The 24,038-nt window shown below is 41.1% G+C and overlaps 1 protein-coding gene across 7 annotated transcripts in view; it reads left to right on the top strand.

Moving 5' to 3' along the window:
• Positions 1-1,985: 1,985 nt before the first annotated feature.
• tcf3b (transcription factor 3b) overlaps positions 1,986-24,038 on the top strand; it is a 38,629-nt gene continuing 16,576 nt past the window's right edge. For 3 of the 7 annotated variants that reach the window (XR_015846299.1, XM_088312963.1, XM_088312959.1), the window contains exons 1-3: positions 15,143-15,740; positions 19,699-19,795; positions 21,002-21,074. Coding sequence is in view for 6 of the 7 variants with exons in the window: in XM_088312963.1 (XP_088169089.1) it covers positions 19,721-19,795; positions 21,002-21,074 (148 nt within the window). In the remaining variant the exon portion in view is untranslated. Of the gene's footprint in view, positions 2,089-7,098; positions 7,145-15,141; positions 15,741-19,698; positions 19,796-21,001; positions 21,075-24,038 lie in introns of those variants that run through there. The other 4 variants (XM_088312960.1, XM_088312962.1, XM_088312961.1 and 1 more) reach the window with 4 other exon arrangements.

The following is a 24,038-nucleotide window of genomic DNA, read 5'->3' as shown; positions in this document are numbered from 1 at the left end:
ATTCCGTGATGGGTTCTCATTTCGGGAGACGCTTTCGAAGTTGTGCTGAATGTCACGTGTAATGTGGGAGTGGGCAACCTAAGGCCCGCCAGAGCATTTTAGGCAGCCCGCCATGCGATCCTAAAATCAAATGCAACCTCAGTCTTTAAGAAAAAGTTCCCCCACCCCTGGTGTATAGTACAAGGCTGGATCAGGTATCCATCTTGAGCACTTTTTTTTTTTTTTTGCAAATCAGCACAATGTTATTCCAGTCCAGGGGGAAGAAAAGTATTGATCGGAACATAACCTGGGGGATTAATAGAGATAGTCGGCTGCTATTTATTTCCAGCATCGTTCGTGAGGCTTCTGAAGTGTCACATTTCCCAACACTCAAACTGGGATTTTAAATTGTATACGCGAGAGTCACGTCAGGCACCGAAATGCACGACCACGCGATAATCTGAATCCAAATTCATGACAAAGACTATCAAAAAAAAGTTGATTTGGATATTTCGAGTGACGACGTGTAGTTTGTTTGCTCGATGTGATTCTTGTTTGCTTCGTTCGCTCCACTTGTTGTTTATGAAGCTGCAAGCAGATGAAATGTTTCGGGGAAAATTTGCACTTTCTGGTGATGAAAAAAAACAAAATGTATCTTAGACCACTACATCCACACCGTCGAAAATCATGTAATTCCATGTTACCTTTTTTTTTTTTCTTTTTTAAATATATCCAAACAATGTCTGGCATCTGGTTGTCTGGTTTAACGAATATACAAATCTTTCTATTAAAAAGAAAAAACAATGTTTGCAAAGGTTGATGCGCATGATTTATTTGCTTGATCCGACTTGACTTTTGTGGAGCCAACGCTCATATTTTACATTAGAAAAATCTCACGGCACGTCAGCAAGCAACAATTATACTGTCAATTTAAGTCTACACACCCCTGTTCAAATGCTATCTATTAGTCTCACACACACACACACACACACACACACACTATGGGACCTGCAACCTGGAATGCTTTTTTTTTTTAAGGGAAGTAAAAATGAACTAAATTGCACAAGTATGAACACCCTCTTATAACTCGCAATGTGGCGGTGTTCAGAACTCACATTCCCACTCATTAAATGGGAGTCAACATACGCCTACTTTTGATTAAATAATTAATGTTGAGCGCATTGAGGAGGCTTTTCCTGACGTTTTTCTAGTCAAGTCTTACAGCACACGCCAGCTTTCGCAGCGTCAGAGGAATTCGATTGTTTAATTGTATCAGTCACAAGGAGGGTAAAAAATCATTTGCAAGATGTTAAATCTATCATTGAACAGAATGAAGGCAGGTTGTGTTTTTTTTTTTTAACCCTTTATTTTAATTCCAGTTGAGTTTTAAAGGTTACAGGTCATATTAATGGTGGAAAATGTTTTGAAAGAATTTTTGTTTTTAACATTTTCTATTACTCAAGGCTGTGTACTAAAACAATGACGATCTCGTATTGTAAATCTACTCACTGGAACATCTGTCTGTGTTTAGTTAAACACAAAGCTGGTATACTTGCAAGAGATGGAGAAAGATATAAGCAACATGCATAATTTTCAAACCAGTGAAGTGAAATGAGATAATTTGCCATCTCCCGTCACACTTGTTGGGAATTGCTCATCCAATGAAATCTACTTAATTTATACAGCTTTTTAAAATAAAAACAGCATTCGAAGTGCTGTACAGTAAAGTTCAAACTAAGATTTCTTACTTAAGTTTAGCCACAACTGTTTTCAACCTCTTTTCAAAATTAATGAATATACGGAATTGATCACGAAGAATAATTTTTTTGTTTTTTGTTTTTTTTTTAATTATTTACACCGGTGTTTTGTGAAGTTAAACCATGATTACTTCCGGCAAGAGTGCACTTTGTCACCGGAAGTAATCACGGCTTAATTTTCTCTCTGGAAATAGCATTAACAACGGCCTTAAAATCAAATGCACCGTGGGATTATTGTTAAGGACAAAAACTAGCCAACGTTCTGTTGTAAGAAGGCGGGGGACATTCTGACACAGCCCTGGATTCTCCCGGACGAAAAGTGAAGTTCTTCGATGAGAATGACTAAAATCAGGTAACTTGACTTTCAAAGAATGCATGTATTCAAAGTTTGACAATACTGTTGTATAATCACAATAATAAACGGCGTTCTTAAATCTGCGCTTTTCTGAATTACAATCAAAACTGATTTTTTTCTTTGGAAAGGCAACTTTATTATTGTGCTTGTCCTTCAAAAATGTGCATTGAAAAAATTAATGAAATGTATTTGTATAATGTGATAAATATCATTAAAAGATGTATAGTACGTAACTAATATTATGATTTTACTTTTTTTTTATTTCAGTGAAGTAGCAAATTAGTTGATTCTTCCTTTTTCGTCCCGTATTCTCAAGTTGCTAACCATTTTTATTTAGTTTATTTTTTATTCAATTGTTTTTCTTCTTCTTCTCATTCTTTTTTCCTAACAGCTGCTACAGTTATTTTACTTTCGTTTTTGTTATTTTCAGTCACTCATTTTATGTATTTTCTTTATCATATTTATCCTTCTGAGCATAATTGTCTTCGTTTAGTCAATGTGTTTTATTTCTGGCAGTACTTAGGAAATTATCAAACGTATACTATTTTTGAATTTGTCCTTAGCTTTTTACTTATTACAAGTTAGCATCATTTCTTATTATTTTTGTATTTTATTTTCATATTTTTCAATCTTGAATCTGTGACGTAGAATAGCAGTCTTAAATTGATTTTAAATTCGTCCAAAATGATACCACCAGTGATCTGAACGTGACGAGCCTTTTGGACATTGTGGAGTCTAACCGGCAGGTGGCAGTGTTGTCTCTGTTCAGATGCTTAATGGGAGGAGCACTTTATGACACTGCATGCGCCTCATTGCCTCCTGTGCCTTGAAAAAACATTTGTACCACCGATCGCACACATTGGCAGGACGGTGATTCGATTGGTTAGCATGTCTGCCTCGCAGTGATGAGATTCTTGGTTTGATTCTTGGCTCTGGCCTTCTTTTGTTGACTTTGCATGGTTTTGTACCATAGAGATGATGCCCTAAAGTTGAGTGGCATATTTCTGTCGTTGTTATTTGGGGGTCCATGTGAATGCGTTGGGGGCCACCCTGCAGAAGCGTCGTTGCAAAGCGGGTGGCCCTTGTTGTCACCCCGACTTCCTGTTTGTCTCGCACCATCTCCCTCAGGCCATCCTGCCAGGTGACAGAGGTCACGGAGCAGCTCATTAACCCCCACCCTGACAGCTCACACATTTTACCCACGCACACGCGCACACACAATCACGCACACACTTATAATGCTGCACTAGTAGCTGTAAAGACCGCTTGAGCCCTGAGCTGTTAAAAGACGCACCATTTCGGTACCTCGATTTACGAGCGAGCGGCCTAAGAGTTTTTCATGATACGAGCTGTCGTATCTGAAATATTCCCTCAGAGTAAACGAAATACTACTAGATGTGCTCAAATACTTCTTAAGTTATCAAAATGCTCATGAATATAGGAAGATCAAAACTGAACTTAAATAATGATTCAAAATGTGTCGGACATAAAAATGACCGGGAAATGGAAATTGTACCTGAATAAATATTTCAAAATAAACAATTCTAAATGATTGAATACAAATCTATAGTATTTCTAAGTTCAATACACCCGAGCACTACAACAGAATTAAATGGTTTCATTCTTTACGTTATATTTGTATACAGTACAATATTAGAAATGCTTTTTGACTTTTTTGGGGTGGTTGCAGTAGATTAAATTTCAAGGCGGAAGCCGGACTTTGTCATAGTAGTCACGGAACAAATTTACATTGAAGGCAAAGTCAAGGCATCATGCATGTTTATGACGCCTCATTTTTGTACGTCAAACTCGGGTAAAAAAGCAGCACCTTTAAAGTGACAAAGTACAATAAAGTACTCGTCACACCGAAAGGTACAATAAAGTACTGTTTTGTTTTGTAGCCGTTTTGTTTTCTTTTGTTTTACATTCCCAACTCAATAATGGCGGGAGGGATTGTTTTGACAGCTGTTTTGTTTGTCAACTGGTTTACGCCAAAAAAATTAGACCAAAAAAAATCATTGCCGCATAATAACTTTATTTTTGCTTTATCAGAAAGTTTGCCCCAAATTGCTACTACATTCTCACAACAGTTTTCATAACATAACTTTTTCTTTGAAAGGAAATAAAACCAACTTTAATCAGACAATTTACTTTTTTTTTTTGTTTTTTTGCAACTTTTACCTAAAAAAAAAAATACCCTGCACATACACACACACACGCACACCCCCACGCGCACACACACCCACACACACACGTCGAGTAGCTTTTTTATTGGCAGGCGTTTGAACCTGCTGTCCAGATGTGTGGTCAGCTCCAGCTCATTAATTGTTACGTTTGTGAGCAAGCTTTTAAAACAACACGTGTCCAACGTTGACTCCAAAACCTACACGAATAAAGCGGACCACCACCATGCATGAAGGGGGCTTCTTTTTGCTCTGCTCTTACATCCAAGTGCATCATGTGACTTGCTATGCAGGCAGAGCAGCATCATTAAGCCAAATGAGCCTCTCGCTGCCCCCACAGTGAACACTCGGAGGCAATAATGGAGAAACGCGCGCACGCTAGCCTCATTTTCAGTGGTGTACACCTTTCTCGGGGGGATATAAAGAATCCCCTCTGCTTGTGCGTCCCCCTCCAAACTAGCACTTTCTCTCGGGCTCTGTTTTGTTCACATCAGGTGCTTAAATGGCTCAATATGACAATAATTAGGCAGCGAGCAAGTCATGTGTTCTTTCTTATGTTGATAAGGGACATTGAACTTTAACCCCCCCCCTCCAAAAAATACCCCCACCACTATGCTGGCACCACCTACACCGCACCCGTTCCATACGCCTCAAGCCAACCCCATCCTTGTCTTGTCCAGCTCCCATCAGGAAGGGCCGTGTGCGTGTGTGCGTGTGTGTGTGTGTGTGTGTGGTAGTCCAAGCTTGCAGCCTAGCCTCCGGCCAATCTCCTCCTCCTCTTCCTCCTCCTCTTCATCCCCAGAGAACAAGAGCACTGAGGTGCCTTTAAACCACTGCGGCAAAAAATGGGGGGGGGGGGGGGGGGGGGGTTGAGGATGGGGGAGCCTGCAGTCATTAATATGCAAAAATGCAAATGAGAAGGTAATTAAGAGCCGGCGCTCTCTGGAGGCTCTTTGATTGCTAATGAATTCTAATCTGCAAAGAAAGACGGGGGAGGGGGGGGGGGGGGAAAGGAGTCACCAGAAGAAGAAGACAAAATGGTGAAAACAAGAAAAATAATAAAAAGGAGGATCCTTGTCACAGAAATGATTTTGTTTGGATTTGAATTGAAAATATGAAGCGATTGTGTCGCTCTCCCTAATTTTTGGTGACTTTCAAATCTATTCTATCCACATTTTTGATGATGGATTGAAGCTGCGCTTCCAAAAATCCTTCGCTTTACACAATCAGGATTTTAGTGCTGATCACGGATCAACAAGTTTAAAAAAAAAACAAAAAAAATGATGAACCAATCTATCAAATCTATTTAAACAACTTGTTTCTTCACTGTGCATTCGCCCAAAGCACAAAGACAAGAAAAAGGAACATTTTTAGAACACACATTGGAATATTTTTTCATCGATTTTGTCTAAGAATCTTTCGCAAGTAAGCCGAAGGAAACAAAATAAATTAATAAAAAAATAATAATGTGTGTTCAAAAAATTGTTTTCTCTATTTAAATATTTTTTGCATTGTTGCTAACCAAAACCGAAGCACCTGATCATTAAATCAGTGTTTCTCAAGATCATTATTAAACTACAATGGTGTATTAGGCCTAAGTGTTCATTAAAAATAAAAAAAAAACACTCAGCGACTGCGGATTTAGTCCTAAAGATCTATATTTTATAATATTATTAACCACTGTGCAATTCTGTTCTGTTTTAACATTAACACTGTGCACATTTACAGCTGCACTTATTATAAATTGGTAAATACCAATGACATTGATAAAAAATATCTGGGCCCAAGATTTTTGGGGAGTTTTACACAAACTGTCAAAAAAAATAAGAATATGTGTAAGTAAAAGCAAAGTTCAGTGGGAGCTATAATAACACAACCCACTTCCACTCCAACACACTGCCTTTGTAATGCACACACACAAAAACACACACGCACACACACAACACTGCTGTTATTGTTGTCGTTACGCAGCTCCCACGACACCAACAATCTCTGCTTGCTGTCCCTCCCCCAGCAGGCCTCGCTTCTATCCATCTATCTGCCTCCCTACACACACACACACACACCCCCACGCACACACACACACACACACCCCCACGCACCCCCCCCCCACACACACGCACGCCACCCAAGCACCCTCTGCTCCCAGGCAGCCCTGACATGACATGCCCACTTCAATTGATTAAGAGTCAATTGTGCTTCTGATCTGATTGTTATCGTGCGCGCACACGAGCGCCGCACTATTTTGAGACGCTTGCTTGCAGTTCGCCCCGTTTTACATCCCAAAAGCCTTGAATTGATGACATGAATGTAAAAAGAAAAACACAAAAACAAATAATGAAATAAATTCTTGGATCAATTAATTGTTGTGTAGAATTAATAAAGGATAAGAACGCATTTAAAAAGTGTTGCTAATGATTGTATCATATTGAAGAGATCATGAATTAAAAATAAAATGACTCTTTTGGCTCAATTCAATGTCATGTGATCTAGTTGCTATTTTACTAAAAAAAAATCCATATTTTCCAACCTTTTTGGTTAATTGTCATTCACAGATTTGTAAGGTGCTTGGGGAAAAAAAGCAAATTAACGGAATAAATCACCATTTTATCTGTAAAGCTTTTCAAAATACTCGGGACACTTTTCACAAAAAGAAAAGAAAATCAAAAGTGCGTCAATACAATGAATAATCTCTCAACTGATCGCAACTTTAATTGATTTTGTTTATATTGTCGCCAACAATGGAATCCTTTTTGATAAAAAAAAAAAAAGACACATACCAATGCGCTTGTTATAAATAGTTTTTTCTTTTTTGTCTTTGCAGATTATCAGTCATCCAGGTCATGGTCATTTGCAAAAGTTGAATCCAGGTAACAAGACGCTCATTTTCTTTTTTTTAATATGTTGTGTTGTTTTGGGAGAATGTTCAATTATGACCGTGGTAACTTTATCGGGAGGCCAGCGATATTTAGTGAAGGAACTTGAAGTCTACTTAATTTTGTAGGATTTCCTATTTAAAAAAAAAAAGTTGTCTGCACTTGCTGAAATTCTGACAGAATGTTGAAGTTGCTTGAAAAAGCTTAGTAGGATTGACACCCAAAAATGGCAAAACCAAATAAATGTTGGATCGCCTCATTGTGTTCTGACGTAATGCACAACAAATTGATACTTGTCGATTACTAGCTTTAGCATCAGAAATCAAAGATGGTTTGTTCGATTATCGTTCAAGTTATTGCAAAAAGCGTACCGACAAATTCTGCAAAATCTCCACATGATTATTTATTCCACACGACAATTTGAAATGTTGGTCAAGGTTTTAACGGGAATCCCTCATGTTGGCACTCATGATTTGCTTTGGTGGGCCTCATTAAAAGAAACAGCAGGCCTGGTCTGGACCCCGGACCTTGAGTTTGACACCCGTGTTATAGTGGATTGCACTTTTTTGTGTTATGCAGCGCAATGTGTTGGATAACTGGAGTTTGGTTGTATTTCACTTTTGAATACAATAAATCGGCATTTCTTCTTGAAGAACTGTTTGTTTTGAAGCATTTAGGTACTTTTGTGGTCAAACTTTGGCGGTCGACGTGGAAGTGGTTGTGCGTATGGCATAAAATGAGTAGAGAGGCAAGTGGAAGCAATTGTCAAATGAGAGCCGACAGAAGCCCCGAAGATTGTTGATGCCCTTTTTCCCCTGCTAAATAGATTGTTGATTTGCTTTGTCGTTGCCAGTGTGCGCCGCGTCCCGTGTGCAAGTGCAGCGTTTGCGGCGGATTAATGTCAGGGACAATCCCTCAAACTCATTTTCTTTCTCACTGTGCAGCTCAGTGGGAATTACACTGTGTGGATAAGACAGCGAGAGAATCGCGCCCCCCCCCCCCCCTTCGCCATGGCGGCCCGACTTTGTTTTGAATACTTGAATGGGACGAGATACGGCGTCCTCGTTTGTTCCACAAACAAGCAGAGGTGTTTTTGCTTCTTGGGGATAGCGTAACCTTGTGGGAGAGTCCATGGACCGCCCCTTACCTTGATTCTTGTTCAACATGTTGAAAATATTTGTCCCAAAACAGTTCTAGCCCATGAATAAGAAAAAAAGTAAGCAAAATAAGATGTACATTGGTGTGCACCACGTGACATTTTCCAGCGGATATAAAAGGCAGGAAACGCCTACTTGAACATCGAAGGCACTTGAAATGCTGGCAGGTATCCGAGGACTGAATTTGAATTTGACTTGAGTAACCTAACACAGCCACCATCCCAGTTATGAGGGTGTGCACACTTATGCAACCACATTATCTCCATTGTCTTAACTTCCCCCAAAAGATTTTTTTTTTTAATGACTACGGGTTATCGGTCATATTAATGTGGAGGACGCTTTGAAACTTGTTTTTTTTATATCACACAAATATGGCATTTGAACAGGGGTGTGTAGACTTTTTTGAAGCTGTATTCTCACACAAACCGTCTTAACCCAAGGACCCTTTACAGTGCAAAACTTTTGTAGGTTTCTTGTTTATTTGTAGAATTTGGTCAAAATAAATTATTGTATCAAGTCGAAAATTGACATGACAAGGTTGCTTGAAATCTAACGCTGCTACAAAAAGGGCACAGCAATAGCACTTAGCGGCAACGAGACGATGAAGTACGCATTATCATTATAAAAAAAAAAGTGTTTTTTGGAGAAAAAAAATAAATAAATGACGTCGCCACCTACTGGCCTGGCATGCACATTACATCATTTTCAATTGATTTTGGAGGTCCAAGTGACTGATGTCATTCTAGACTTTAATTAAAAAAAAAAAAAAACTTGTGGAAGCATCCCAGTTCTTCCTGGTCTGTTGTGGTGGAAACACACTCTGAGTTGGGCTGTTTTATTGCCGTGAAGATGTGCTGCGGCGGGGTGGGGGAGGCCTGCTTTATCATGAGCACAACAGATAGACCCCCCCCCCCCCACCATCAGTCCCCTCCCCTTCAACACAGATAGACATGGAGCGCGGGCATCCAGCCAACGCTATCAATCCATCCGCTCCTCTACCTCCAGTCTCCAACGCCTACCGGGCGACAGCTTCCAGTGACGGGGGTCATAAATCACACCTCTGCGGCCTGTAAATAAATACACGTGTAGTGCACACTGACAAAAAAATTGTGTCCACTGTGGAGTGACGCTCCAAACTCCTGGCCTACTTTTTTTGGTGTGTTTTGTTTTTCTCCTTCTTCTTTCCGCTCGTCTGATCACAAACCTGTGCGTCTCTTGCCCTTCCCCCCACCGGAGGCCTTTTTTTTTTTTAAGCCTCTACTATTACACGCTGCGAGGGGCTCCGAGTGGAACGAGGTGAGCGGCTCGCCTTCGCTGCGCCTTTTTGCGGGCCGCTGCCTCCGTGCCGTGTTTATCCTCGTGTGAGATGAGAGCCGCCGATGTGGCTTGGCCGCTTCAAACGTGTGCAACATGAAGGCAGGTAGCTCGCGCCGAAAACAGCCGACAGACAAAAAGACCAGAATCAGAATCAAAATGCTCTTTATTGTCATTGTAGTCAGTGTCCGACGAGATTGGAGAGCGCCCCTCTTCAGTGCAGTCTAAAAAATAATTTCATGAAAATGAAATTAATTAACCAGCCCAGGAGAAATGAATGTACTTTTTGGCGTCTCTACCCGTCAATGGCAGTGAATGAGTTAAAGATGAAATAATTCCATTAAATGAAATAAATAAAAGGCATTATGTTGCAGTTCGAAAAGGTAAAGGGTCGTTGCGTTCGAGAGTTCAGCGTGAAGGTGGCTCTCGGGAAGAAACTTTTTTTTTTTTTCAGTCTGTTCATCTTTTTGGTCTCGATGACCTGTCGCGCCTGCCAGAGGGCAAAAGGTTGAAGAGTTGCGAGCTCGGGTGAATATTGTCTTTGATGACCTTGTGAGCTTTAACTCTTTCTAACTGCTTTGGAATGTATATTTAATGACAGCATTTTTTTATTTTAAGTTACATTGTGTATGAAATACGCTATAAATCAGTGATTCAATTTTTTTTTTTTTTACATCACTGAGCCACTGCCGAAAGAGTTCATCAAGCCGCCTGCATAATACGCTCTCGATTTAGGATTGTTTTTCTTGTAAAACGATAAGTGTTTTTTATTTTCCTTTTTCAAAAAGTAATGTTTTCTGGGTTACTTGCGAAAAAATGTTGCTTGTTTAGTAGGATCTTGTCCGAAAAGATTTTGATTTTGTGATTAGTCGAAAATTGTCATTTTCATGCTGACTTTCAAAGCGATTGTCGTTCTGTTGGATTTCGTTACGAACGCCGCACGGAATGTGGAGAAAAGAAACACGGAGTGCTGCGGCTGAAGTCGTTTGTACGCCACCTCGACAAACTGCTGCTACTTCTTCAGTGGCCCTAATTGAAAATGTGTTGACATCCATAAATATTTCATCAATATGCACAAATATATGACAGACCTGCCAAACATATGCTAATTGGCCTGGCGCATCCGTTGTTAACTACGCATCTAAAAGCACGGCAAGAAATCACAAAGAGTTCAATCGGCCACCGCCACGCCATTAGGCTTGGGGATTTAACGACGTGCTCGTCTTTTTCCTTTTGCTTTGTCTCGTCTAATAACCCTGCAAAGCTTTTGGACGTTGTCATGTGGCAGGTTAGCCTGCGCAGAAGATGGAAAAAACTTTTTTTTTTTAATCTGCTTATAGAGGAGTTGACTGGGCTCTTGCTCGGGCCCACTTTAGTTGTGAGACCTGACTAAAGTCGTGACACTTTGAAAGTGAATCATCCCGAAATTGCATTCTCTAGGTATTATTAGTTCTCTAAGATCGTTAGAATAATTTTCTTTCTTTTTGGGGCTCTTGGCATGTTTAGAAACTTACAACATAAGTATGAGTTTTGATTTACAAACTGCGATGTAAATTCACTTCTTTCTGGCCTTGCCTCGTAATTTGGCGACCCAAAAGAGCTCCAATGGATTCCAAGCTAGACTTTTGCAACATGTTTTTCCTCCCCTGCCTATCTCGCGTGGGCAGTGCCCAGCATGATTGTTTGATCATTTTGAGAATTCTCCATAAAAAAATCAAGCACAAAGGCCTGTTCATCGCCGCTCGCAGCTCCGATTATTACCACATCTGATCAGGCTTGCATTTAAGTAGCATCACCTTCATTCTCTTGTGTTCATATGTCACTTTGCTTTCATAGTCTTCACCACATGTGTCTATTGAAGATAGGCAGAATCTTTGCGTGTGTGTAATTCTTCTTCTTTGCCCCCCCCTCCCTTCCTCCGTGTTCTTCATCCTGGCTGCCCTTGTGCATGCTCTCCATGTCAGACCCAGCTGTTACTACAAACTACTTGGAGGGCTTACAAGCCTCATTGCTAATACTGACTACGGGCGCTATTCTTACTCAAAAGAACCAGGCAACGTCCGCTGGAAAAAGTGAGAATGGCAACGGTTCCCCTCCAGAAAAAAACAAAAAAATCCATCTTCCCCTGAGCAGATGTCTTGTTCCGATGCCTAATCTTGTTGATGAAGAGCTTCCAAAAAAGCAGCGTTGGATAAAGTGAAGATGCCCCTTTTTTTTTTTTTTTTCCCCACGCATGTAAGCGGCTGTCGTCTTCTTTGTGTGTGCGCGGCGTGTTTGTGAAGGTATTTATGACCCATATGTGCGCTTGTTCCGAGCAGTAACCCCATGACATTCCTAAGTCTGTCCACGGGCCTAATTAATGTGCTGTGCCTTCACCCGTGGGACAGCCGATGGATTATTTACCTATATGTCCTATTGACGACGCCCCCCCCCACCCCCCTTTTCGCTGTGCAAACAGACAACAACGTGAGGCGGTTAAGCACAATTTGCATATGTTGGCTCCGATCCATCATTGTATTCTCACAGCACACGTGTCAAAAGTGGTTACTTGAATCGGAGTTTATTAAGTAGTTGTTAAGTGTAAGCCATCGATATAAAATGTGCATATTTTGGGGGTAGAGAGTACTTAAAAAAAGTCTATCGGATTTCCACTGAAAATGAGCAGACATTTTTCAGGTACTTGAAAATGCATCGAATGATCAGAACGGTTTGTGCAGAATGTTTGCTACTATTACAAAGTTAAAAAAAATAAATGAGTTAAAGTTAAAGATTACTTACATTTTTCGGTGACTCAATCAACAATTTTCGGTGTATCAAAAATTATTTGCACTCACTTCTTGCCCATTAGGTATAAAAATGAGCTTGAATTCTAAGTTTAATGTCTGGTGGAATTTCAATTCTATCGTCACTTAATTGGAACGAGATTGCATATGAGCCCCTCCTCCGCACCTTCCCCACTACCTTCTAGGGCAGGGGTGGGCAAACATTTTGATTGGCGGGCCACAATGGGTTCTAAAATTTGACAGAGGGGCCGGACTAGGAGCAGATGGATGGAATGTTTTGGTCACCTCACCTCTTCGGAGAAAAAGAAAACATTTCATTTGAAATGAAAGTGAACAAAAGCATTACAACAAAATATCTGTCTTTGACACACCACAGTATTTAGAAAATTAAATATAAACAAAATGTATTCATTTAATTTTTTTCAAGTTCGGCGGGCCGGATTAAAATGTTTCCCGGGCCGCATGTGGCCCCGGGCCGTAGTTTGCCCACACCTGTTCTAGGGTGTGCTTGTAGGCACTCTGAATCTGAATCCAAAAACTGTCCCCTTTTGCAGGCAGTTTTGCCATGCCCAAATGAAACCATATGCCCCCCCCACATCTGTTATGGAGGTTCCAAAGGTCTTCAATCCTGTTCCTCAAGGGCCGCTGTCCTGCCTGCTTTCTATCGCTCCCTTTTGCAACACATCTGATCCAAATGATCAGGGTCGTTGTTCAGTTTCGGTGGACCTTGCTGATTTTCTGATCATTTGAATCAGGTGTGTTGCAGTGGAAAAGGTGGAACACACGTCAGACAGTGGCCCTTGAGGAACAGGATGGCAGGAACCTGGTGTAATGTTTCCCCCCTGGCAATTTGGAATTCAGCGATCTGAGTTCAGGTCTAAATGGGGCCTGGACTTTTTTGTCACACACTTGGAACGGGCTTGGATAATTGGATAAGTTACAGAACGTGTCACTTTTTGCAGGAAGTAGAGTTGTGCGATTTCCTTTCGGAATGGGACGAAATGCGGAAAAAAAGAGTACCGTTTTGTGAGCTCTTCATGGGAAAACTCATCCTTATAGTCCGTGTTTTTTCAGTTTTGCATTTCTTTTTGCAGTGTGTGCGTGCGTGTGTAACTGTATCTGGCTTCAAATTCCACCTCACGGTCACTGTAAAATGTCAAAGCACTTGCACAAGTGGGGGATTTGAAAGAAAATCTCTGGTGTGGATTCATTTCGGTTTTCGGCTTTGGACGCAGTGACGAGAGACAGACAACAGAACTGTTGACGGACGTTTAAGTGCAAACGTTGCTTGAAATGTGATCGGGCTCCTGCTAATGAATCTTTTTAGAATTCAATATCCTATCAATTAGTTCATTGATTACTCTGGTAATTTGGGGGTATTAACTGAAATATCGTAGGATTTTCTACAATAAATGGAAAACAGACGTTTTTTTTTGTAGTATTTTGTTCTAAAAATGAATATCTGATTATTTATTACAAAACGGATATTTTGGCTGTATACAATATTTTTGTATAATTTGCGTCTTCGTTGGGTCATGTACCCACTGTTACATTCTTACGCCAAGCCTTCAGAGGTGGTCTGAAAAATATAAACACTCTTTATGCGACCACACTGTTGTGTTTGTCGACGAGAAAACAAAAGAGGCGCTTGTCTGAACTCCCCTCCTCAAGCTTTTTTTTTCGCCCTCAGGCAGCAAGCAACAGCTGTCTAACACCAATAACTTTCAATAAAAATGGGTTATTGTGTCTTTTTATGCAGAGGGAATGGCACGTGTGTCTCCACGTGCAGGTAAATCTTTTTGGTTGTTGTCAATGGAGTAGAGGCCGAATTTCAAAAAGGTATTTTTTTTGTGGGGTGGGGGTGGGGGGGGACATTGCCTCTGCGTTGATTGTTGTTGGATTGTTAAATGTTCCAAAATCTTTGCCTGGGATCCTCTTGGCGGCTCAGCAAGGAAGCAGCCAGTAAGCAGGGACGCGTTGGTTTTATGGTTTTCGGACAGGAAAACAGCCACTGCCGTTGCAAATCACATTTCATCTCGTCACACTGCTCCACAGCGAATGTTCAGCAGAGATCGCTGTATCGGTCCTTGGACATATTTTTGACGCTTATTATATTATTATTATATTATCGTTATGAAAACATATAGAAAAAAACAAAGGCAGATTCTGAAACAGCACAAAAAATCCATCTAAAAAACATACTTGCGTTGATTAAAAAAAGTGTAAAAAAAAAAGTAAATAATATTAATTTTCCCCAATGTTTATTGTTCTTTTTTGGTGGGGGTGGGGGACATTTTTCATTGAAATGCTTATTGGAGCTTTATCCTCTTTCTTTTTTTTCCTCTCTCTTCAACAATTCTGGGGTTAAAATATTTTCCGTTAGTAATTGTGGACTCATTTCATATAATAGTAGTTAAAATATATGAAAAATGTTGAATCACTAATTAAAAACAGTAACAAAATATAACGTTATTACAAGGCAATTTGTGTTTGGATTGTTTACGAGGCAAGTAAGCACATAAAACTAATAATTAAAATGATGTCAGCGGGCATGTTGGAGCCCCCTTCGGCCAGCCTCCCTGAGCACACGCACACGCAGGGAAAGTGAGCGTCAAGAAGAAGGCGGGCGCTACACCGTGTTTTCTACCGTCGAGTGGCTGAGCCTATTGTCAATCAAACATACGCGCCGTCCCATTGGCGGAGAGCCTTAGCATTTATCGTGCCATCTCGTCGAAGCTGCTGCTGTGTAATCGCTGGTAACTTTCTTGCGATAGCCTTCCGCTGCGCAAGCTAGTGCGCGTAGTACTCTCGCATTTTCATGCTCGCAGCCAGTGTAGGCAGGATATAGAGATTCACTTATAAACCGTCGTCGCTTTTAGGTACCGAAAACATCTACAGTCGTAACTCATCACGGGCGAATTGTGCCCGTCTCCGGAAAGCGTTTGAAATCGGACACCGCTGGCGTTGAGGGCCTCACTCCGCGTGCGGAGGGATACGTTGTTGCGTCTGACAATGTGGACGGAGGAGGTGAAGATGTCTACGAGAAGAATGAAATCATCTCCTCAGTTGTAACGGAAAAAAGGAGGAAGACGCCAGATTGAGCGAGTAGAATAGATTTGTTTGCACATTGACTCGAAACACTGGAGCAAACACGTGGAGGCGGATACTTGAAGAGCGAGCTTTCCGGGACAAAGAGGGGGGAAAAGACGTTCCACGGCGCTCCAATGCGTCTGGTGCGTTGAGCTCGAAATTCTCCTCAACTTTTATGTTTTTCCCCATCGCCGCTGTCCGCTTTTTCTTCGCCGCTCTTGGATAGCCGACACCCCCACAGGAGAGGTAAAAAAAACAACAACAACCAAACACCTTCTTCCCCGTCACCCTTCACCCCTAAAAGTTACACGAATTCGACGGCTTTTTGCCCATTGACATCCGCGCAGGTCGCCTTGTGTTTTTTCCGAGAAGTTTTTCGGGAACACGATTTTAAAGCGAAGGTTGGTTACATTTTCCGTCTGCTTTGACGAGCTAGCTTCGCGCTACTCCCCTGCCTCGACCGCTAATATGATTCCAAAAGACGTGTAAATGTCCTCGTTTTGCTGCTTGTTTGGCCGTGCGTCGATGCTAGGTAGCATTTCAGAAAACACAATGTAGAAGCTTAGAGAGGCTATTTAGCTCAACTTTCCGTTTTGGGGCCTGCTATAGGTTTCCCCCTCTGTTTTCAAGACAAACTTTCCATAAGCTCTCTTTTGGTCGCCTTTAAACATTCCTGTATGGGAGCGAGTGGCCACCAGCGAGACTTTTAATTTTATTGCACATTTGGCAGGAAATTCCTCTCGCTCCCACCCCCACCGTCTCCCAACAGCCCCCTCCTTCCACAGAAGGCGACTTGAACCCCAATATGAGCGAAGGAAGTGTAAAGTTTGGTCGCCATTCTCCAAAGGCGGCCTCCATCTTCTATTTATTTGGGGGTACCCCCCTCTCTAAAAAAAAAAAAGAATAATAAGACTGTTGATTGGATTCGTTTTGGATGTGGCCTTCATCCTGTCCTCTGGGTTCTGGCTGGGAAGGAACGAAAGAAATCTTATTTAAAGGAAAATTTCTGGCATAAACTTCCCACTGGTGAGAACACTTTGGTTTTTGCATCAACAAGTTATGATACACCACATTCAATTATCTTCAGGGAATGATTTAACCAACTTTTAGGTATTATCTGCTTTCCGGGTTTCTCTGAGTTTGTGTTCATTTTAGTTTTTGGGGCCCACACGTACCATAGCTTTGTGTTGACGGCTTCGTTGCCTTGTGTGGGGGTCTGACACAGACCCCCCACCCCTAATCTGCGTGCTTCAAATATTGATCCACGAGTAGGCCAAGATGCCATTTTGTTAAAGCCCCCTCTCCCCTCTGTTCCATGTGCCTGAGTCAATGTCGTGCAGTACTTGGGTAACATTTGAGAAGACCAAAAAGTTGGGACAGGCACCCAGAGGCATGCTCCTGGCGTACAGACATTCGGATCAGTGCATGTGTGTGTGTGTGGTCACTTCCTTTGCATGTCTCAAGGTTAAATTAGTTTCGCCTGCCTGAGTTTGCGCCACTTGTGTGTTTCCACGTTTGATGGTGGGCTATGATATACAACATAACGCTTTTGTTTGTGCTTTAATTGTAATTGTGTATTGATCCCATCAGATGCTTCCCCAATATGGATTCCAACATGCTTCGCCATCATTTATGCTCCCATCTTTGTTGTTGTTGTTGTCTTTTATTTTAATACGCTTTAGTTCATGTGATTACCTTATTACAAAAGAGGCTGTAAAAGCACCACCTGTTGGTGTCCGAGAGCCTCCATATGACCCCCCCCCCGCCCCACTCCCTCTTCCGTCCGCGCTACCTTGCCGTTTCCTGCGAGCGTCACTCAATTACAGGCCGGCACTGAATCGCGGCCTTGGGCTCGTGTCAGAATGCAAAACGTCAGAAAAATCTGGCATCGCTGCTCACTGTGTCGTTTGACAAGCTTCTCTCCTGCGTTGACATATGCTAATTTAGTCATGACGTGTTTGCATATTGTCGTTAGCTCTGCCTTTCACCCTTATTTCCTTGGGCTAACAATGGTCCCAATTATGTCTGTAATTGTGAATGTATGCGTTGCCTTTCATGTGCCTGTGATGGACGTATGGCTGTGGTCTTCACCAGAGTTAGATTTAGGAAAAAAAGAAAAAAACTGTTTTTTGACCCAAGGCAGCATAGTATTAGTCATTTTTATGGCGGCACTTCACATTTTCACATTTGCATGACACTTTAGTGCTGCAATGATGAATCAAATAACTAAAATAATTCAATTTAAAAAGTAAAGAAAAATCTCCATCTCGTATTTTCATTGTATTTTTTTCCCCCACACAGAGTAGCGCTACTGTGGACACTAGTGCCACTTCATGTTATAAGTTAGTTAAAAGTCAGTGAATGTCAGGAGTTTGGGATCGTTACACATTTAAAAAGAGAACATATACAAAGCCGCACTAACAAAAGTGCAACCACATGTCGAGTTAAGGTAATGTGCGCATTGTTAGCTAATTCAATATAACCCACCACCGCTGTTTAGAACGTTTTGTAATACCCTCACAAGTGGTCAAGGTAAGACGGAGCCACCGGTGCTTTTAAATCACTTTTTAATCAAAAATAAACACAAACCTTTATTCTGAGCAAAATATCAAAACAAAAAAAACTGCCAACTTGATTTGTAACGACACTCACCAGGCAAGACCATATTGATAAAGCCATACACACTCAGTCAGATTTGTTTATTGGGGAAGTCAAGCCCCAAATTTTGTTTACAAGAATATGTTTCTATGCAGGCCCACTCGTCGAAACATGGCATTGTGATTAATAATGCATTTATGGAATATGTGGCCTATTATTATAAACCTACTATTGTAAACATTGTCATAGTCTCCAAACATATGTCTTAGCCATATATCGCAATCGACTGGTTTCACTGGTTCAAAGTTCACAAGTGCGTATGACTACCGTCTCTTATTCTAGATCGTCTGCGTCTGCCATGACTGCTCGAAAAAATTCCAGATTATCCTACCAGGACTCACAACTCCGTCATGTGTATATTCCGATGCATTTCATTGGCTAAGAGATAGAATTGGTTTAAAAAAAATAAAATAAAAATGACACATCCACTTTCCCGGTTGTAAAGGTGAAAATATATGGTAGAGTGGTAGAAATGCGGTCATGTGTCCCTGGCCTTATAGAAAACACAAGTTAAGATCTGGTTTTGGGTTAAATTGTCGACACCATAAAACCTTAAACAGAACAGGCATTTTTTAAATTTTTTTTTTTAGTAATTGTCATACAATCGGTAGTAAAAACAAAAACTTAAAAGTGAGTTGTGAGGGGGACGTGGTGTTGTGTTCTTTTACGATTGTGGACTTGTTGAGTTAGTCGTATTGCACCGAGCATACTGGACGGATTCCTTTGGCGGTGGTTGGATGCGTCAGTGGTCATTGTGACGTCGCATCAAGTTATGTTGACGACGTGTCTTGATATTATCAATTTATTGTTGTTGCTTGAGCCATATTGTACTGAGCAGCCAGGACAGATATGCAAATACAGTACCACTTTTCTTGCTAGGCTACGCCCTTGTCCAAATGAGTTCCTTGTTTTTTTAATTTTTTATATTCTTCTTGAATAATTGACTTTATAGTTTTTTTCTCTTTGCCATGGAGGGTATCCGTCTGTGATTTCATAGAAAAAAAGCACGAAAAGCCAAAGTAAAAGAATTTGCGCTCAAGTTCTCAATTGTTTTCCCTAAAAAAAAAATGGTTTGCTTTGCAAGTTCTCCAAGCTGCTGTCATTATTTTTGCGTGACACTAGGCCAAATGGATCTTTACAAATGATTTGTCACAATTAATTTGTATTTCTCCGTAAAAATGGACCCATGTTACGCGCACTCCAATTTTTCTGAAGTGTATATGTAACCTCAAACCTTTCACAGTTAATTGAATCGAATTTTGATTTACGAATGCCATGTGTTGGCTTATAAAGCTGCTGTTTTCCCTAAACGAAAACGGTACTAACATCTACTGATGTCATGGGTGTCGCAGAAGTCGCATGTGATCACTTTTATACGATGGGCAAATCACTTAATTCATCGTGCATTGACTTCCTTTTTATTTATTTATTTTTGTCATTATTTTTACCCAGCTCCGCCATGCTGGGCTGTCACCCTTGTCCTTGTGCTTGCGAGTGCCCTTCTTATCATTCATTAAAGTCCTGTATCTGCAAATCTCTCTCGTAGGGTTTGTTAGAGACGGAAGGTTATGACCGAGCAGCAGCAAAGAATGGCTGCAGTGGGAACTGACAAGGAACTCAGCGACCTCCTGGATTTCAGCGCGGTAAGAGAGCGAGAGTGCAGTCAGCATGGGTGCCACCGGGAAGAGGGGGCCACACAGGTGGGAGATGTCGGTGCTAGAATGAGGCGTTCCTTCCTGCTTGATAATATCTTAAATTGGTCGGCGAAATGCACACATCTGCATAATTGCGGGGAGTGACGTTGCCGTTTGTCGACAGGGAAATCATTCGTGCGTAATGATTTTTTTTTTTTTTTTTTTTGTCGTATGCTTCTCTTTGGGTTCTGAGACTTAATCTACAAAGTGGTACTTATTTGTTTGGGGTTTTGTTTGAGGTTCAGTCTGTGATTTTTAAAAAAAAAAAAAAATCTCGAGTTGGCAGGCTGAATGAATGACGAGCACTAAGTAAACTTTTTATTCAGACAAAAGCCATTACTGTAATTGTGGCCACTAATGAATATCATTTTTAAGCTCCAGTTGATTGCCGTTTTAATCGTGGCATGATGTCATTTTTGTGGCTCTGGGGAATGCCTTTTGTGTGCAGCTACAGTATTTCACATGATTGAGCGCTACAGTCCACTTCTAAGAGAAGGAAGCCACACTCCCCGAAGGGAGTGTCTCATTAAACGGTGGAATTCACCATCAAAATGTCCAGATTGATCGCCTGCCAATTTGTAACAGCAGATGTTCCGTCTAACTAAATATGACACTGATAATTGGGTGAGAAACTGTCGAGGGTTGTACAAACAAGTTTCCTCCTCGTTTGTTCCTTGCGCCTGACATCCTCCCAAGGTTTGGACTCGGAAGAAAGCGCATGTTCATCGTGTCTGAGGCGGCTGTTACAAGATCTAATGGGATCAAAATGGTTTGCGTAGACCTGTTATGTTGTTGCGCCAGCTTGCGCTCTGATTTACACGTCCTACTTTGAGGATGGTGGAAGGAGGGGGGGGGCAAGATTCTCACAAATAGTTGGTAATTCAACCACACTGTCAAGCCAAACGGAGGCCTCTCTTACCGTGGTTGTAAATTCCTCCATAAAATACAAATTCAAAAGTTTTTGCTGCATGCTAGCAGCAGTTTTTATTTTTTTAAACCTTCGTCATATCTGGCATGTCTTGAAGCGTAACGAATTTCGCAGAGTGACTGACAATGTCAATTATTTGCGGAAATGGGATGTGTGAAGTGTGCCCTCCTTTGCTTTAGTCAGTAACACTGTTTTTTTTTTTTTTTTCCCCTTTTGTCGTCCCGCAGATGTTCGCGCCTCCCGTAGCAAACGGCAAGAACAGAACAATGACCCTCGCCAGCAGCCAGTTCAGCGGCGCAGGTAAGTTTCAAAGCTCAATGCTAAACTCACACACTTGATCTCATGGCACTTTTACACCATTGTTAACCTTTTGGGATGGGATTTGTAGACTTGACAGTTTGTGCTTTCAATCTTTTCGATATAACTGGACTGGAGAGCTCAACATGAGCCAAAATGGCATTGCTTCAGTTTTTTTTCAGTTATTTAAGTTATGAACTTATTGAAAGCGGATTGTATCGATAAACAACATATGTTATGCTTGCAGTATAGTATAGGTCCACTGGATCAGATTGTGCTGGGCGATGTGACAAATCAAATCCATCACGACTTAGGCCATTTTATATCACATTAACGATATACCACAATATATATTATTTTATATATAAAAAAATATATATATATGTATATTCAACACAAGAGTGATGGGGAAAATGAAGCTTCAAATTTGCTTTATGAACCATTTGTATATTTGTGACTCCTCTAGATGGCACTATTGCTTTCAGTGATCATTTAAATAACTTTTTCTCACTTTATTTTGAAGTGACATTAAACAGACCTGTGTCAAATGAGAAATGCTACTGCTATATAAAATGATCAATGTAAATGGTAGCAAATTAGCCCGCACCTTTTTTGCATAAATGCACACAATCTAAATAAGAGCTATACAAATGTCTGACAAAAAAAGAGAAGAAATAAAATACAAAGTCGAGCTCTACTCAAATGTAATTTTGAGAGCATTTATTGTGCAGTTCTTCAAAGTCACAATCAAAATTCAGGACAATATTTTGGGGAGAAAAAAAATCTCATTTGTATTATTATATGCATTCAATACGCTATATGCATGCATTAATATACGTTTAATGTTGGAGGCCACACCTCCCAGCGGAGGTACTACACGCCGTAACATCCATTAGATATAGGGTTCGGAAGTTCGGCTCTACCACATCGGTTGGAGAGGCAAAACTACTCCACCAAAGATAAAATGGCTGCCAAATTGTTGTAGCATGTTTTGCACATCACGGGCCAATATTTTGTTGAAAAAAATCTTTTCTCTCTGGGGGATTATGTATTTTGGGTCGGTTTTTAAATTGTTTCAATCCTCCTTTTGTGCAGTCTGACTTGGCATCATGTCTTTGGACGAAGTCAACGTTGCAGTGCAGCTTTTGCGCTCCGACATTGTTGCTATGCAGAAGAGAAAACCGCACGTATCTCCGAGGGGACGCGATGACGTATGATGTTATGGAATATGTCATCACGTCCCAAAGTGTCTTATTTCGGGATATTTGAACTTTTTATCACCCCCCCAAAAAATACAGCAATATGTGGTCTGGCACACCCTCACTAGACAGGTTCTTTGTTCCAGTCCCTTGTTATAAAGGTTTTGTTCTGATCATATTCGATTGAAGAAAGGCTGTCACTGTTTGAGTAAATTGTTTTGTTAATAATCACAATTAAGCATGCACACAATATTGCCATTTTTTTATTTCTTATTTTTTGATGCATGTTCTTATGTTTCTGTCCAGTATAAATCGATTTTTAAGGAAATGTATTTGAGTCATTTTGGGTCCCGGAGAGGTGTCTCATTTGGTTCTTGATCTGAAAATATTTGGGATGTCGTGATGTGCGGATTGTCTCTGTGAAACATGACACCTCGCTGACCTTCAAATGTACTCAACGTGAGAAAGCACTTTGTATTTGCATTTTTACCCAGGAAAGTGTTACGTATGTAAATATGAGTTATGCGCAGACATCTGTGCCATCATTTTGGATGGTCTGCATTATTTCCTATTTTTAAAGTGCAAATGAGCTGCCAGTTAACCCCTGCAAGTGCTCGAGGACTTCCAGCGAGCTTTTCTTTCTCGCTGTCTTGCTGAAAGTTATTACTTAGTCATGTTACGTTACTTGGGTTCCTTTGTCACCCTGCCAACCTGCCATGTGAAATCCAGTCACACTCCCGAGTGTTCCCTAGAGTGAGAACTTGGCCACGAAGGAACAAAGGCCAAAAAAAAAAAAAAAGTAGGGGGCTTATAGACTTGAAACAACTCCCCCCACCCGCACCGCCACCCTGAAGTGTAAAACACTCCTCCCCCAACCCGGCGCAGGCCTCTTACCCCCACTGATCTGCAGGAAATGGCGCGAGTCAGAGACAATGTGCCTTCCCCCCGGCTCGCCGGCTCTTAAACTGGCCCAGCATGCAGTGAGTGGGCCAAGTGGAAGAGGGAGCTTGTTGAATAGAGGGATCGGCCCGTGGAAGGCCGGATTTTGTTTGTTTCTATTACAGCGGGCAATTACTAAGCAGTGAGGAGTTAATTCCTTCACCCCGCCCCCTTCGTTCTTGTGTCCCAAAGTGTGGCCCTCGGTCAATGACACCCATTTTAATGCGACACACTGCAAGCTGTCACCTTTGGAGATCTGGAGCACAATGGTGTTAAAATGCTTATCCATGCAAATTCCTCACCAGGATGTATTGTGAGTCCGTCCAGATAAGACGCTACATCCTGTAGAAAACATATTAGAAATGGTACAAAATTGCAATATTCTGTCGTCGACGTCAGATATTAATACTGTTGCGTTCCAATTATTTTATTTTACTACCTCATATATTAACATTTTGGCCGCTACTTTTTTCCTCGATTTTGAACAATGCGGCTAATACAACATTGCGGCTTTTCTGTGGATTTTTCTTTCACAGGTAGGGGCGCTCTGTAGTTCAGAAAATATGCAAAATATATTTTTTTTTCTCTTGGGTCTGTTCTGTTTTAATGAGTAAGTTGTCGCGTTAAAAGGCACTGTTTTAACAATCTGTTTATGTATCTTGATGTGCATTCACAGTACAAAATCATTCCGTACATGCAGGCGAAAACTCATTATAGCCTGGTGGGGCTTGTATGTTGTGTGTCGATTCCGCTTTTGTAAAGTAGACCCCTGCTAGCCGCTGACGCAGTAGCGGAGATGAGTCTATTCACCCGCATCAATGATTATGAC

The sequence above is a fragment of the Idiotropiscis lumnitzeri genome, chromosome 13, assembly GCF_059441095.1.
Source record: "Idiotropiscis lumnitzeri isolate Australia: NSW breed Sydney's pygmy pipehorse chromosome 13, RoL_Ilum_1.0, whole genome shotgun sequence".
Classification (NCBI taxonomy): Eukaryota; Metazoa; Chordata; class Actinopteri; order Syngnathiformes; family Syngnathidae; genus Idiotropiscis; species Idiotropiscis lumnitzeri.
Note: the sequence above shows the minus strand (reverse complement) of the source record. Positions and strands in the feature narration are given on the sequence as shown.